General features: G+C 43.6%; 1 protein-coding gene across 1 annotated transcript in view; it reads right to left on the bottom strand.

Moving 5' to 3' along the window:
* Positions 1–17,546, bottom strand: part of MRPS5 (mitochondrial ribosomal protein S5) — a 182,621-nt gene that overhangs the window by 138,004 nt on the left and 27,071 nt on the right. Inside the window, exon 2 of the mRNA XM_068279589.1 lies at positions 773–919. Coding sequence (XP_068135690.1) covers positions 773–919 — 147 coding nt within the window. The remainder of the gene's footprint in view (positions 1–772; positions 920–17,546) is intronic.

Consider the following 17,546-nt stretch of genomic DNA (forward strand, 5'->3'; position numbering starts at 1 on the left):
ATGCTGCCGCAGGGAAGAGGAAGGATGCTGCCGCAGGGAAGAGGAAGGATGCTGCCGCAGGGAAGAGGAAGGATGCTGCCGCAGGGAAGAGGAAGGATGCTGCCGCAGGGAAGAGGAAGGATGCTGCCGCAGGGAAGAGAAAGGATGCTGCTACAGGGAAGAGGAAGGATGCTGCTACAGGGAAGAGGAAGGATGCTGCTACAGGGAAGAGGAAGGATGCTGCTACAGGGAACAGGAAGGATGCTGTGGAAGGGAAGAGGAAGGATGCTTAACCTCTTGCGCCTAATCTTAACCCACCTTAAAACGCATCCTGTTTAAAGGGTGCCCGCTATACAAACTGTGGCTACAAATAGTGGGAGCCAAGTTTGCACAGTGCTTCCGCTATTCTAGCAGGTGCCCTTTTAAACAGGAGGCCGTCTGCACCCTTTTATAATACAATATGGGACAATAAGAAGCTAGCGTACAGGTTTGCAGTGTAAGGCCTCATTCACATGCAAACGCAAACGGTCCTGTGTTTAGAATCCAACACACGCGATCACATTGCCATGCATTGCGCTGCTTATCCCATTCACTGCCAGCACTGCATTTTTCCAAAAATGCATGCAGCAGTGCAATATCAATGTTCTTCCGTATCAGACACCGTATAGTGTGAATGACTCCTGACACCAGACTGAGAGAGTTTCAACTTAAACGTCCATTAATCAAATGCTTTCTCCTAAAACAAAAAGGGAAAAAACAGAAAGGAAACAAAAAGGATATTAAAATAACTCACATTTTCCAAAGAAATTGCCTCCCATTCTCACTTGTTGAATGCAGACATTGATGTTCACAGACAAGTAACATGATTCTGCAGAGAGATGGGGAGGTCTAAGGTTGTTCAGTTGGCAGCTAGTCCTTGTCACTGGTGCAGAGAACCCACCTGCAGAGATGAACACATACTATTCAGAGTCACAGAGATAAGAAGCATCCAACACTCAATTAACACATCAATATTACTTCCAAAGTGCACAGGGCCGGTTCTAGTGACAGTGGGGCCCCGGGGCAGAATAAATCCGGGAACCCCCACAATAGACACCACCCGACTAAAAAGCTGCATTAGGGGCCCTTTTTTGCAACAAATTTCACTCCTGAGCCGGATGATGACCCTCCCTCCCAATATCCTCCCAACTTAACTGTGCTCCCTGTGGCCCCTGCAGAGTATTTGGCAGTGTAGTGTCTCACCTGCCTTCCAGCAAAAGACTGCAGAGGCCCCAGGGAGCAATAATTAAAATGGGATGGAGATGCCTTGGGGGCCCCTACATGCTCTGGGGCCCTGGGGCAATTGCCCCTTTTGCCTCTATAGTAGCGCCGGCCCTGAATGCACAGATCTAAAAACATGCAATAAATTTCTCAGCACATATGGTAAGTAAACTCATAGAAACCAGGGATTGGCTAAGTGTAAAAGCACCAGCAATGCATTGTGGGAAGTGGAAGGGCAGGAAACCTAAAATTTACCCAAAGTGAGATTCTATATTTGTTGCTCAATGCAACTAACAACAGTTCAAATAGGTAATTATAGAGTTTCTGTAGATGCACTCAATCTCCACCTGAACGCTGATCCTTGATTCTCTGAGCGAAAAAATTAGGGGAATGATTAACTAGAATGTATATTTCCAACGGACCACTACTGGTTTCCCCAAAGACGGGGTATAGTGGTATGTACTTGTCTCTTCTCCACAGAAAACAGCATGCATTTCACCCTAACATGATGCATTTCACCCTAACATGACCGTGTGTGAACTGTGCATTACACTGAAGAAAAAAACACTAAAACAGCCGTTGGACTGTGCACTGCACCTCTAAAGGTGCATACACACGTCAGATAAAAGTCTTTGGAAAATGAAAGATCACAGACCAATTTTACCCCCTTTCCTGTAGTATGAGAGCCATACTCTACACAGTCTATTCTATGGAGCTGCACTCCCCATCAGACAGAAATCTTTGCAAGATGCTGCACACAAAGATGCTGTACACATTCAACAGATCAGTATCTGCAAAAGATCTGTTCCTGCAAAAGATCCGTTCCTGCAAAATGCATTCATAGTCTATGATATCTGCAGATCCCATACACACGGACATTCATCTGTAGATCAGACAATTATCTGTCGATCTGAAGATCCAACCTGGTGGATCTGATCTACAGATAATTGTCCGTTAAACAAGGTGTGTATGGGATCTGCAGATATCATAGCCTATGAATGCATTTTGCAGGAACAGATCTTTTGCAGGAACAGATCTTTTGCAGATACTGATCTTTTGTGTCTGTACAGCATCTGTCTGTACAGCATCTTGCAAAGATTTCTGTCTGATGGGGAGTTCAGCTCCATAGAATAGACTGTGTAGGTATGGCTCTCATACTACATGGAAGGGGGTAAAATTGGTCTGTGATCTTTCATTTTCCAAAGAATTTTATCTGACATGTGTACCCACCTTAAGTACCATCAAATATTCATAAATATCTTAAAACACAAAGGGCCTGTTTACTTTTTCTGCTAAGTTTTCTCCTAGGTGATATTTTCACATCTCATCAATAAAATGCATTTTAACCACTTGAGGACCAGAGCCTTTTTCTCCATTCAGACCACTGCAGCTTTCACGGTTTATTGCTCAGTCATACAACCTACCACCTAAATGAATTTTACCTCATTTTCTTGTCACTACTACAGCTTTCTTTTGGTGCTATTTGATTGCTGCTGCGAGTTTTAGTTTTTATTATATTCATCAAAAAAAGACATGAATTTTGTCAAAAAATGACTTTTTTAACTTTCTGTGCTGACATTTTTCAAATAAAGTAAAATTTCTTATACATTTGAGCGCGAAAGTTATTCTGCTACATGTCTGATAAAAAAAATAAAAAACATTCAGTGTATATTTATTGGATTGGGTAAAAGTTATAGCGTTTACAACTATGGTGCCTAAAGTGAATTTTCACATTTTGAAGCATCACTGACTTTTCTGCGCACCTGTCAGGTTTCGTGAGGTGCTAAAATTCCAGGATAGTATAAATACCCCCCAAATGACCCCATTTTGGAAAGAAGACATCCCAAAGTATTCAGTGAGAGGCATGGTGAGTTCATAGAAGATTTTATTTTTTGTCACAAGTTAGCGGAAAATGACACTTTGTGACAAAAAAAAAAAAAGTTTCTATTTCTTCTAACTTGCGACAAAAAAAATAAAATCTGCCACGGACTCACTATGCTCCTCTCTGAATACCTTGAAGTGTCTACTTTCCAAAATGGGGTCATTTGTGGAGTGTGTTTACTGTCCTGGCATTTTGGGGGGTGCTAAATGGTAAGCACCCCTGTAAAGCCTAAAGGTGCTCATTGGCCTTTGGGCCCCTTAGCGCAGTTAGGCTGCAAAAAAGTGCCACACATGTGGTATTGCCGTACTCAGGAGAAGTAGTATAATGTGTTTTGGGGTGTGTTTTTACACATACCCATGCTGGCTGGGAGAAATATCTCTGTAAATTACAATTTTTTTATTTATTTTTTTTTACACACAATTGTCCATTTACAGAGATATTTCTCCCACTCAGCATGGGTATGTGTAAAAATACACCCCAAAACACATTATACTACTTCTCCTGAGTACGGCGATACCACATGTGTGGCACTTCTTTGCACCCTAACTGCGCTAAGGGGCCCAAAGTCCAATGAGTACCTTTAGGATTTCACAGGTCATTTTGCGACATTTGGTTTCAAGACTACTCCTCACGGTTTAGGGCCCCTAAAATGCCAGGGCAGTATAGGAACCCCACAAATGACCCCATTTTAGAAAGAAGACACCCCAAGGTATTCCGTTCGGAGTATGGCGAGTTCATAGAAGATTTTATTTTTTGTCACAAGTAAGCGGAAATTGATTTTAATTGTTTTTTTCACAAAGTGTCATTTTCCGCTAACTTGTGACAAAAAAATAAAATCTTCTATGAACTCACCATACTCCTAACGGAATACCTTTGGGTGTCTTCTTTCTAGAATGGGGTCATTTGTGGGGTTCCTATACTGCCCTGGCATTTTAGGGGCCCTAAACCGTGAGGAGTAGTCTTGAAACCAAATGTCGCAAAATGACCTGTGAAATCCTAAAGGTACTCATTGGACTTTGGGCCCCTTAGCACAGTTAGGGTGCAAAAAAGTGCCACACATGTGGTACCGCTGTACTCAGGAAAAGTAGTACAATGTGTTTTGGGGTGTATTTTTACACATACTTATGCTAGGTGGGAGAAATATCTCTGTAAATGACTTTTTTTTTTTTTTTACACACAATTGTCCATTTACAGAGAGATTTCTCCCTCCCAGCATGGGTATGTGTAAAAATACACCCCAAAACACATTATACTACTTCTCCTGAGTACGGCGATATGACATGTGTGACACTTTTTTGCAGCCTAGGTGCGCTAAGGGGCCCAACATCCTATTCACAGGTCATTTTGAGGCATTTGTTTTCTAGACTACTCCTCACGGTTTAGGGCCCCTAAAATGCCAGGACAGTATAGGAACCCTACAAGTTACCCCATTTTAGAAAGAAGACACCCAAAGTTATTCCGTTAGGTGTATGGTGAGTTCATAGAAGATTTTAGTTTTTGTCACAAGTTAGTGAAAAATGACACTTTGTGACAAAAAAAAAAAAAAAACAATAAAAATCAATTTCCGCTAACTTTTGACAAAAAATAAAAAAAGGGGGTCACTTGTGGGGTTCCTATACTGCCCTGGCATTTTACGGGCCCAAAACCGTGAGTAGTCTGGAAACCAAATGTCTCAAAGTGACTGTTCAGGGGTATAAGCATCTGCAAATTTTGATGACAGGTGGTCTATGAGGGGGCGAATTTTGTGGAACCGGTCATAAGCAGGGTGGCCTTTTAGATGACAGGTTGTATTGGGCCTGATCTGATGGGTAGGAGTGCTAGGGGGGTGACAGGAGGTGATTGATGGGTGTCTCAGGGGGTTGTTAGAGGGGAAAATAGATGCAATCAATGCACTGGGGAGGTGATCGGAAGGGGGTCTGAGGGGGATCTGAGGGTTTTTCCGAGCGATCGGGAGCCCACACGGGGCAAATTAGGGCCTGATCTGATGGGTAGGTGTGCTAGGGGGTGACAGGTGGTGACAGGAGGTGATTGATGGGTGTCTCAAGGTGTGATTAGTGGGGGGTATAGATGCAAGCAATGCACTGGCGAGGTGATCAGGGCTGGGGTCTGAGGGTGTGGGCGGGTGATTGGGTGCCCTAGGGGCACATAGGGGTCTAATCTGATGGGTAGCAGTTACAGGTGGTGACAGGGGGTGATTGATGGGTAATTAGTGGGTGTTTAGAGGAGAGAACAGATGCAATGCACTTGGGAGGTGATCTGACGGCGGGTCTGCAGGCGATCGGATGGTGTGGGTGGGTGATCAGATTGCCCGCAAGGGGCAGCTTAGGGGCTGATTTATGGGTGGCAGTGACAGGGGGTGATTGATAAGTGATTGACAGGTGATCAGTGGGTTATTACAGGGAAGAACAGATGTAATTAATGCACTGGTGAATTGATAAGGGGGGGGGGTCTGAATTGATAAGGGGGGGTCTGAGGGAAATCTGAGCGTGTGGGCGGGTGATTGGGTGCCCGCAAGGGGCAGATTAGGGTCTGATCTCATAGGTAACAGTGACAGGTGGTGATAGGGGGTGATTGACGGGTAATTAGTGGGTGTTAAGAGAAGAGAACAGATGTAAACAATACACTTGGGAGGTGATTTGACGGCGGGTTTGTGGGCGATCTAATGGTGTGGATGGGTGATCAGATTGCCCGCAAGGGGCAGGTTAGGGGCTGATTGATGGGTGGCAGTGACAGGGGGTGATTGATGGGTGATTGACAGGTGATCAGGGGGGATAGATGCATACAGTAAATGGGGGGGGGGGTCTGGGGAGAATCTGAGGGGTGGGGGGTGATCAGGAGTCCCCAGGGGGGCAGTTTAGGGATTTAAAAAAAATAGCGTTGACAGATAGTGACAGGGAGTGATTGATGGGTTATTAGGGGGGTGATTGGGTGCAAACAGTGGTCTGGGGGGTGGGCAGAGGGGGGTCTGAGGGGTGCTGTGGGCGATCAGGGGGTGGGGGGGGGGCAGATCAGTGTGTTTGGGTGCAGACTAGGGTGGCTGCAGCCTGCCCTGGTGGTCCCTCGGACACTGGGACCACCAGGGCAGGAGGCAGCCTGTATAATACACTTTGTAGCGGCGATCGCTGGGTTAACAACCCGCCGGCGCTTCCGAACGGGAAATTGTCAAATGTAAAATATGTGCAAACAGACAAATAAGCACGTTTCGACTAGTCCATCTCTTCATAGGGGATTCTCAGCAGGGCTTTTAATCTTTACTAGTAGACCTTAGCCCGTTTAAAAACGGGCTCTAGTTCTGTCTCTCACCGCTGCATGTCAGTGCGCATGCGCGCGCACCCGTCCACCGCGATCGCACCCCCGCCCGGCTAACTGGCCTCACCCTCCTGTCTCAACAATCCGTGCTGCGCACATGTGCAGTAGCAAAAAGCACCGACCCAAGGACACAGAGACAGAAGTACGCAGGGACAGTTAGCTTTTATTAGGTAGGATAAAGATTGGCCTCGATTCATCAAGACTTATCGAATCAATTACCGACAGCTCGGTAAAATACCGAACTCAATAAGTTGATTTCAGGTTTCATCAAAGTTATCTACAGCTGTTAGCGAGCATTCGGTAATCCTTCGGTAATGATGCGATAAAACGGAGGAAAGTGCAATTCATGAAAATGAAAGTGGGCGTGGTTCAGCGTTAAATTTAGGATTAGTTATCTCCTTCACTGCTCTGTCGCTATTCCTGTCAGATCAATGCTGACAGAGAAGATGGAGCCATTTGAAGTGGTTATGTATCAGCTGAGAGTGATTCAAAGGCGCAGAGGGGCAAGAATAAGGTCTAGAACAGGGGTCCCCAAACGTTTTGGGTCAAGGGCCGGGTCAACATACTTCAGACTGCTGGGGGGTCGGAGTATACATAAAATGCGGGCCAGACAGTGAAGCATACCCAGGTGACACCCTGCAGTCCAATTGGACAGCAGTGTCACCGGATGTGAAATTTGACTGAAAACCAGCGAATTACTGCTTTCTGGCTTCCATGTGGATGTCTGGCTATTCTATATGCGGACAACCAATATTTAAAAAGATGCAGCTGACCGCATCAATAATACATTTTGTGTGTGGGAGCCGGTAAAAAAGCATCAGGGGGCCACATTCGGCCCGCGGGCCTTAGTTTGAGGACCACTGGTCTAGAACCATATCAATTTGCAAGAGAATGGATTTATTTGCTATACGAGGACATCAGCATTTCTCTTGAATCATCTTGTAAGAGAACACAGGCAGTGGCAGGGTTAACTAAATTGCTAGCTGCACTACATTTTTTCAGAAAAGGCTACTATCAAGCCGTAGCTGGCGAAATTGTGAGATTGTCCCAAGCCACTTCCAGAATCCTGGTCCAGGTGTTAAGCCCTATTTGGAATGATGCTACGTGGTGTTCAAAGGACTGCCTTTTTACCCCCAATTCCATGGGAATCTTATGGCCTTGTGTTAAATTACCGCTGTAAAATAGAAATATCGTCACGTTAATGAATGGTTACCGCATTGTTATCGACACGTTACCGAATGCGGAAAAACCTTGATGAATACAACTAGAAATCGATAAACTTCGAATTCGGTAATTTATCGACCTGTAAAAAGTTATCTCAAAGACAATGATGAATCGAGGCCATTCCCTAAAAAGGTTTTAAACAATGATGCTGGCCAGCTTCCCTGCTCACTACACAGTTTTTGGCAGTTGGACAGAGCAACTGCCATTCACTAAGTGCTTTTGAAAATAAATAAATCCATGAGAATCCCCCCATGAAGAGATGGACTAGTCCAAAACCTGTTGCTTCTGTCTGATTTCTACTGCCTACTGTAAGTGACAGCAACATAGGAGAAAAGTCATTTATGTCTCATTTTATTCTGGAAAAAACGTACTTGCAGATAGTCCCCGGTTAATGAACGAGATAGGGACTGTAGGTTCGTTCTTAACCAGAATCTGTTCTTAAGTCGAAACACTGTGCCATCTGTATCCCCTGTACCTCCTCTGTGCCCCCGTGCCTCCAGTGTCCCCCTCTGTGTCATCTCTGACCTCTGTACCTGCTTATATAAGTTTAAAAGCCTTTTTTTCTTTGATTTTTTTAAAATCGATTTTCTCAAAAACTACAAGTCCAATTTAAAAAAAAAATTGATTTGTTCCCATGGAAACACAGAATCCATGCTGTTCGTATCGGCGGGTCGTTTGTAAGTCGGTGACTACCTGTATTTGTTTAGGTTTGTACACACTTTAATAATTTGCCTAGTGATGTCCTTCACTAACATGGCATCATTCAGACCGTTACAAGTATGATGCAGCACCAAGTAAAAAAAGACCAAAAACAAAAAAACAAAAAAAACGAAAACTGTGTGGTGGATTGAGGTGTACCCATTTCCCTGTATACTGTATAATGGGCATTACTACATGTGTGAAGGAGACACTTTCTATTTCTATCTGCATCCAGGTATTTAATTTTCAAAAGTAGTTGCTTCTCCTTGGAACTGTACTCTGTTTGCACGCAGTCCTATGGCAACAGAAGAGGTGTAATAAAAAGGGACCCAAGGTGAGAAACCAATGGAAGCTGCCATATTAATTACCTTTTAAACAATACCGGTTGCCTGGCAGTGTTGCTGATCTTTTACGCATCAGTAGTATCTGATTCACACACCTGAAACAAGCATGCAGCTAATCTTGTCAGATTTGTCATAGACATCTGATCTGCATGCTTGTTCAAGGTCTATGGCTAATAGCATTAGAGGAAAAGGATCAGCAGAGCAGTAAGGCATTGTTTAAAAGGAAATAAATATGTCAGCCTCTATATTCCTCTTACCTTGGGTTCCCTGTAAGATCAGGCAGAGCAATGGTTTTGCATCCCATGTTTATTGATTGAAGAGGCAGTCAGGCATCCATACAAAAAATGGCACTCTGTAAAAAAGGCACTGAATACAGTGCAGCTGCTAGTAAAATATTGGTAAAATTACACAGAGCGCTCCCTCTTGATGCCTAAATCCACCTGATCCCCCCTGGGACTGCCTAACCCTAACCTTGGGGTCTAATCAGCCATACAGACCCCCTGATGATCCGTTTGAGAAAAGGAAAAGATTTCTCATGGAAAAGGGGGTATCAGCTACTGATTAGGATGAAGTTCAATTCTTGGTTACGGTTTCTCTAACTCCTGTGTTTACAAATAGCATGTTTGAATGGCACACTATGGCACAGTTCAGACAGAGAGGACAGCTCAAATTACAGTGACTCATTACTAGCAGCTATGGGAGAATTAGATATGCTGTTATCACTAAACAAAAAAGGGTGAGTTTCTCTGTGTTTTCCTTCTCTCCTGTGGAAGAGCTTAGGTCCTCTTTAAGTAGTGATTGTGCCCTCCAGATACAAAAAGTAGCCCATAAAAATAGTACTCAAGCCAACAAAAAACAGTTTGCCATTTATCCTTCCTCAACCCTTTGGAGACTGTCGTAGGTAAATCCTACACCGCACTTGTGGCTGTCTAAGCCTGATGTGGCGTAAGATTTAAGCTGCCCCGCCGTTTTCGCTCCTGACACAATCGTGCGCACCCGAGAGGGGAGATTAAGCAGTCATATGACAGCTGAAATCTCCCCTCAGTGATCAGGGGCCCTCGCGTATGGTTCCTGATCACTACGATCACCGGCGGATCGTAGTCATCACTGTTAGAGCTGAGGTGGTAGAAGGAGGGGTGGCATCCCCGCTCGCTCTGACATAAGTGCCGGGTCCCGGCTTGATGACTTCAGCAAGACGCGACCCTGAACTTAGCAGCAGTACGAGCAGGGATGCCAGCCAGAGCGGAGGGGTCCACAGCTGCTTGTCGTTGGAGCCTGGGAGGTGAGTAAAGGCTGCTGGCTACAGGGGGCACATCTGGCTATAAAAAAAAAAAGGACACCATGCCCAGCTATTCCTACCAGGGATCCAGCTGCCTGACCCCCCCCCCCAAACGCTCTCCCCCCTCCCCCCCATGCAAAATCGCCTGGTCCTTAAGGGGGGTTAGGCGGCTGGTCCCGAAAGGATTAAAATATCTAAAGCAATTATCAACAAAAACAAAATCTTCTTTAAACTACCTCGGAATCAAGCCCATGTAGGACTAGATTACCTTACACTTATAAGCCTGGTGCAGCTTGTCTTTGGTGACCCTCCTGTTCTCCGTCCCCGTCGTCAACTGGCTTTCTCTGTCGAAGAGCATCTCAGAAGTTTCCCCTAGTGGTAACAAGCAATTCAGAACTGCAGTGCATGCACAGCAAAAGGAAGTGCTTTCTTTTACTGCGCATGCGTTTTGGAACTTGCACATGCGCAGTTGAGAATCGCTGGTCACTGCTCGGGGAACTTTGCGGTGGCTTGTGAGACAGGAGGACTAGGGACAGAAGGCATCCTGAAGACGGCAAACAGCATCAGGCTTCTCTGGACAAGGTTATCTAGCCCCCCCATGGGCTTAATTCAATAGTGTTTCCATTACTTCAGTGGTGTGTTAAATGGAAGCCAGTTAAAGTGGACCTGAACTCTTGTACAGGACAGAAGGTGTCTAATCACAGTAATTTGATCTCTCCCGCATCACCTGACTGCCACGGCAGATAAGGCAGATGTTAATAATATGTCTCCTTCCATGAAAGCTGGGAGTAGAAACAGTGCATATTTATTTCAGGAATTGTATAATCTGTAACAAACACATTTTTTTCTTTAAAAGGTTATTATGGTGTTGCGTATCTTTGAGAGCAGAGAGGAAGTTCTCTATTCAGGTCCGCTTTAAAGGACAACGGAAGCAAAAGCGATATGGAGTCTACCATATTTATTTCCTTTTAAGCAATACCAGTTTCCTAGCCATCCTACTGATCCTCTGCCTCTAATACTTTTAGCCATAGATCATGAACAAGCATGCAGCAGATCAGGTATTTCTGAAATAATTGTCAGATCTGACCAGATTAGCGGCTTGCTTGTTACTGGTGTTGTTCAGACACTACTGCAGCCAAATAGATTAGCAGGGGTGTCGGGCAACTGGTATTGTTTAAAAGGAAATACATATGGCAGCCTCCATATCCCTTTTCCCTACCTTTAAATCAAGTGTGAGTGCAGGTATTCTTTAGGACGCATTGCTTGTAGCATAGTTAAAAATTGCTAAAAAAAACTTACTTTCAGTAAATATTACAAGGGGCCTTCCAAATTCAACATTCCTGCAAAAAATTAGCGACTACAATGGGGACGCTAATTTATCTAACAGCAAACAGCCGCTAACAATTGTAAATTCTCATTATTACGATGCTCAGGAATGTCACTGGGAACCAGAGCTCAGGGCGCTTTTGCCTCATAAAAGTGAAAAATAATTCCATACTGCTTTGAAAGTAACTTATAATAATGTGAAATAAATAGAGATTAAACATGGCTGGAAATAAAATTAAGAAAAAATATGCTACCAATGTAAGTGTTTATTGTGCGATCACACAAAATTAAAAATGGAAAGGAGGCCTTTGGCACAAACTCACATCTAAGATGTTGGAAGTCCATAGAATCCAAGTTATGAATTATGGAAACTCAAAGTGACAAAAGGTTGTCTTTTTTTAAAGAGAATATGAAGTGCAAAGTCAAAGTTGGAAGTAAACAAGCTTAAATGTTTGCAGTGAAGGCAGCAAGAGACCGAATTACCATAAATTAACAAGTCTCAGGGAGGAAGGGGGGGAGAGCGAAGCTTGGTGCAGCTATGCTTATTGCGACATTCAGTGCCTCCCCAATTATTATCCACAGACTGAGCGAAATCTCCAAGCACTAATAACCTCTCCTGCAGAAAATACACTAAGCCAAGAAGCTGATGTTTACGAGGCGCTGCAGACATAAAGGACATTGCTGATTGAAGGCACAGACAAAGCTGTGGCTCTTAATATTGGCGGAAAATGTTTACTTAAGCGGTAAACCCAACAAAAGGTTATGATTACAGCAAGTCTCTCCCCAGCTCTTTCTATTTAAAGCTGAATCAGCTATTAGCATAGAAATGACCTGAACTCACAGCTGTCTCATCCAAGTTCTGCCTCTCACTACTAACTTTGCATGCTTTATTTGTTATAAGGGCATATAAAACACCCCTACATAGTTTGTATGCCTTCATATGTGATTACATAGACATTGTACCCTAGACATCTTTTCTTTTTTTGTAATAATAGTAATTTATATATTCGTCTTTGAAGCATGATCAGCTTTATACTTTTGCTATGTCTCTGTGAAGTCCCATTCCTTAGATATTCCAATTCCTGCCTGTAGACTCGATCTGTCTAGGCCAGGGATGTCAAGCTCAAATGCAAAATGAGCCGAAATTGAACACTAGGACCAAGTTGCAGGCCACCTCCCTCCCTTACAAAGTTCCCTGGTGTCTAATGGCCCCCCTCCCTTATACACTGTCCTGGTGTCTAGTGGCCCTGTCCTTATCATTTAATTGGTAATCTAGGGCTTCACCTCCAATATAGCTTCCCTGGTGGTCTAGAATGGGCCAAATATAATGCAAAGTAGAGAAACCACTTGCCGGCCAAATTTGATGGCTCTGTGGGCTAGATTTAACCCGCGGGCCGGAGTTTGACATGTATTGTCTATACAGAGGAAGTGAGAAAATCTGAGAAATAGGACTTCAAAGAGACAAAGTAAAGGCACGTGTAAAGCCTCGTACCCAGATTAAACTCATCCCAGGCAGCCGATAACAACTGCCTGTAATGAGAATCCAGCACGTGTGCAGTCACCTCCTCCCAAAGCCAATTGCTGTTCTCTCTCACCTCACCCATCGTGTGATGCTCCTCTGCCCCACATAGCAACAGAACATCTTGCTAGCTTAGAGGCTAGCGATGCATCTCTGCAGCCTCAGCCATGCAATATCGCTTGAGGGATCAGGTACCCATCCTAGCCGAGTGACAAACCTTGTACATGTATACAAAGGTTTAAGTTTTGTTCTAAGGCATGATTAACTACATACTTTTGCCTTGTCTCTGTGAAGTTCCATTCCTCAGATTATGCCACTTCGTATCTGTAGACTGGCAGTAATTCCACAGGCAGGAAGTCAGAATAAAGGAAGAATGTAGCTAATAATGCTTCAAAGGAATGAACCCACCAGTGATTTGTTTTGTGCTCTGTGTCACTTTTCTGGTTTGGATTTTGTGTCAGCTTAAAATACCCTGAAATCATGTACCCACATAAAATAATGTTTGCATTGTTTATTATTATTGTGTATTTACATAGCACGGACATCTTCCACAGCATTTTGCATGGTATATATATATAGTCATGTTACTAACTGTTGGTCAGAGGAGCTCACATTCTAATCTCTACCATAATAATAATAATAATAATAATCCATTGTCTTTTGTTCCTATTAGTCTTAAAAGTCCAATTATCTGTAGGTTTTGGTGATGTACTGTATATAGCTAATCTAGAGAGGATTACTGTCACTTTAAAGTCGGTCTTCTGTTTACCTGGCATGCCACCAGTCCTGCTGTTACACATTTCCTGAAATCGGCAAAACGACAATGCAATACCCACCAATAAGCTGCTGAGGCTCCCAAACTGGATTGACAGATGGAAGCATTGTGGCTGAGTCATATTCTAGGAAATGTGTATTCAAGGAATCCTCAGACACAGAGAAACAGCTTCCAGAAACTATACAGAAAAGCAGCGTGAGGTTGACATATCCATACAAGAGCAAAGAAAGCTGAAGCAGAAGTGGGGCAGTTTACCCTGCAACCAATGTGCTTTCAGCTGGTAAATGAGGCTAGTTGTTAATAGGATTCTGATTGGTTGTTCCTGGCAACAGCTTTAATTTTGCTCCTTTTTTCCATGCACCTAAATCTTATTTCAACTAAGGGCCCGTTTCCACTTGTGCGGTGCGAATCTCCGCGGTAAAAATTCGCATGCGGATGCGAATTTCGCATGCGGGTGTATGCGAATTTTCGTGCGAATTCGCATGAAAATTCGCATGAATGACGCTGTATGCGAATTTAACCATGGCAGTGCCGGTGTGCATTTCCATTGATTTCCATGCGAATTCGCGTGAAAATTCGCATACCAAAGCCGCAGGCGATTTCCCTATTAAATACATTAGCGGCGATTCGCATGCATTCCACACGCAGGCGAATTCTGAGGGCTCTGCCGTGCAGAAAAATCCTGCACAGAAAAACGCTCAGGAAAACTGACAAGTGGAAACAGGCCCATCCACTTGTATTGGCTGTGCGAATCTGCATGCAGGAAACGCATGCAGATTCGCGATAGTGGAAACGGGCCCTAACCCCTGACTACAAAATTGATGCCATGGTTTTGCACCCAGGAGATTAAAATTGATATAAGTGCATTCAAAATATTTTTTTTTTTTTTAACAACATAAAAATTTAAAGATTAGTTTGCAAGCGGTCTGCGTTGGCCTCCAATAGCCTTTTCTACCCAAGACAAAACCCAACCCACAAAAGCTAAACAGTTCCCATCATGGGAAACAAGGCCTATTGTGATCCTGCAATGGGCATGCATCCTTCCTGTCTCAGACTATCCACTGACTGCCAGTCATAAAGGGAGGCGAGGCTATGTCAGATTACTCAGTCCACCCTTCCCTCCTCATCCCATGACGTGAACCACGTCACAGACACGGCCACAGTCCTCCTTGCATTAAACAATTACAGTTAGTCCCCGACTTACGAATGCCCGACTTACGAACGACCCGATACAAATGACATGGATTCTGTGTTTCCATGGGAACAAGTAAAAAAGAAAAAAATCAGGTACAGAGGGCAGAGGTGACACAGAGGGGGGCACAGGGGGGCAAAGAGGAGGTACAGGGAATAGAAATGGCACAATGTTCCGACTTAAGGGGTTAGTAGTGTTTCATCTTGAACATTGCAGGTAGTCTTCGGTTAACAAACGAGATAGGGACTGTAGGTTTGTTCTTAACCTGAATCTGTTCTTAAAGTGAACCTCCAGACTAAAAATCGACTCAGCAGCATTGAAAAGGCTTGGTGTGTCTTTAACAGTTTCACAGCATCAGAACTGTGTTTCTCTTATACAAGCCTCATTTTTAGCTGCACAGAAAACTTCCCGGGTATTTTTTCCCTGATGCTGTGCAAAGCATGATGGGATTTCTGATGTTGTTGTCCTCGTACTGCTGTTTTGGTGCAATTTTTTCCTTACATTTTGAATTTGACATGTGAAGCCTAGGGTGAGCAGCTGGGAGGGGTGATCAGGACACAGGGAAGTTGGAACTGTGTCTCCTGCTTCCTGTCACCTCCTTTCAACCAAAAAGATGGCTGCCCCCATGACAAAGATGGCAGCCCCCATGAATCACAAACATTTGCCTGTTCTTTTAAAACAGGGTGGGTAAGAGATTATATTACCTATCTATTCTAATTAACATAACTTATGTAACTTAATGACAGTATGTTTGTTTAGGCTGAAGTTCCCCTTTAAGCCTGCAGTGTTCCCCAACCCTTTTCTCAAGGTTCACCAACAGTGCATGTTTTGTGGAAATCCACATAGGTAGTTAATCAGCTCTGCTGAGACACTAATTACCTCACCTGTGCATGTCTGTGGTTTTCTGCAAAACATGTACTGTGGGTGGGCCTTGAGGACAGGGTTGAGGAACTTTGATCTAGTGGACTGAATTGTGGCAAGATGGGTCCTGACAGAGAGGGGTGATAGAAGACACAAGATTTTGACACGGGGGAGATAGGCATTGGTGAACCACTGAAGAAGGTAGCAAGAATTTGAATGCAGGCTGTTGCCTCTAAAGCCTCGTATTGCTGTATGAATGTCCTTTCTGCTGCTGCCAGAAGAGGATGATCAATGATATGCTAATAAATCAGTAATACAGTTTATGCCAATTTCATGCAGTTTGGAAATTAATCAATCACATTTCATTATGGTGGAATTTGATTGGGACACCTTCTAGCTACATACAGCTTTGTATTGCATTGAGTACTACAAAAGCTTGAAGCTGCAGTGTTGTAGTAAGTGTAACTGGATCAGACCTCTATTGATCTTATTTGTAATGGGAAACTATAGCAAGATGGTAAAGTTTCAATATCAGGTAGACATCAATGGAACTCCCAGTGACGGAACCCCCAGTTGCTTGCTGCCACTTAAATGTTAATGTGACCTCCCCGGTGGCCGTGCATTAAACTCTCCTGTTTCAGCTGCAGCAAGTGCTTCCCCATTCGCGCCCCACGTGGCTGCCGCTTATGGCAAACAGAGCTCCCGTGCTACACCATACTGCCAAGCATTTTGATAAGGCAGAGAAACTGGAATTCAGACGAATGCCGCTGTTCATTTGGAGTGATACCCCTTAAATGACTATTTGGTTTAATGCTAATTTATATGCATACACGCTTACAATTTTTGTTTCAAATATTTTTATTGAAAGTTTTGTAATAAAAGGGGGAACAAATATGTTTGTAACATTGCATACAATCAGTACAAACACAGCGGCAGTGGAAAATGATAGACTTATTACAGGACAAACAAGTGTAATAATAGTACATACTATAAAATGGAATATCATACCATCAACGATTTTCCAAACAATAACAATAGCTATTGGTCTCCTTAACAAGATGCGGCTCACATTGAAGTAGTACTAACCCATATCATGCGCGTCTAACGATGAAGAGTAGATAACAGAAAGGAAGTCTGCCATCCTTCATTAACCTTAAAAGGCCGGATGGGGTTCACCTTTATCTATGTATTTAGCAATCTCAGACAAAGGACCTGTCCTCCAGTGAGGTCAGGGCTGCTTATTAATTATAAAGAACTGGGCTCGTTCTTGGTAGGGTGCTAAGTGCAATAAAGAGTCCCTTAGAGAAGGGGGAGTACCTGGCAAGTTACCATTTAGAGCTTCAGCAAATTTCGATTGGTACTTTTGCTGCAGTCCTAAGCTATTGTTGCACTACATTAAATGTAGGTAGGTCCAAGAGAAGAAAGGAGGTCAGAAGTAAAGGGCAGAAAGTAGGGAAAGGAGGACATAGAAGGAGGGTGTTGAACAGAAGGTCAAGAGAATGCAGAGACGAGGGATGTGCCGATTGAGCCGCTGTACATAGTCCATCTGCACTCACGGTGTGCAGTCTGGGAAAGATTATTGATTACGTGTCATTGTAATTTGTTCAGGACTTAACATGTAAACACGCTTACATTTTTAACCACTAAAAAAGCCTGAACTCCAAAGTGATGGTTTACAAAACGCATCGAGAATTGTGCCTATCTCGGCAAAATAATACTAATGTATAATATAAACACTATGTGCGGGCACAAAAAACTCCACTGTAAACCTGTCTTATGTTAACAAAGGTATTATACAGGATAGGAGAATATCCCACTCTTTTGTCCCTTTTATATGGGGATACATATGTCTACTTACCACTAATACTATATTATACTTGTACTATGCTATGATGGC

This window comes from Hyperolius riggenbachi, chromosome 4 (genome assembly GCF_040937935.1).
Source record: "Hyperolius riggenbachi isolate aHypRig1 chromosome 4, aHypRig1.pri, whole genome shotgun sequence".
NCBI classification, from domain to species: Eukaryota; Metazoa; Chordata; class Amphibia; order Anura; family Hyperoliidae; genus Hyperolius; species Hyperolius riggenbachi.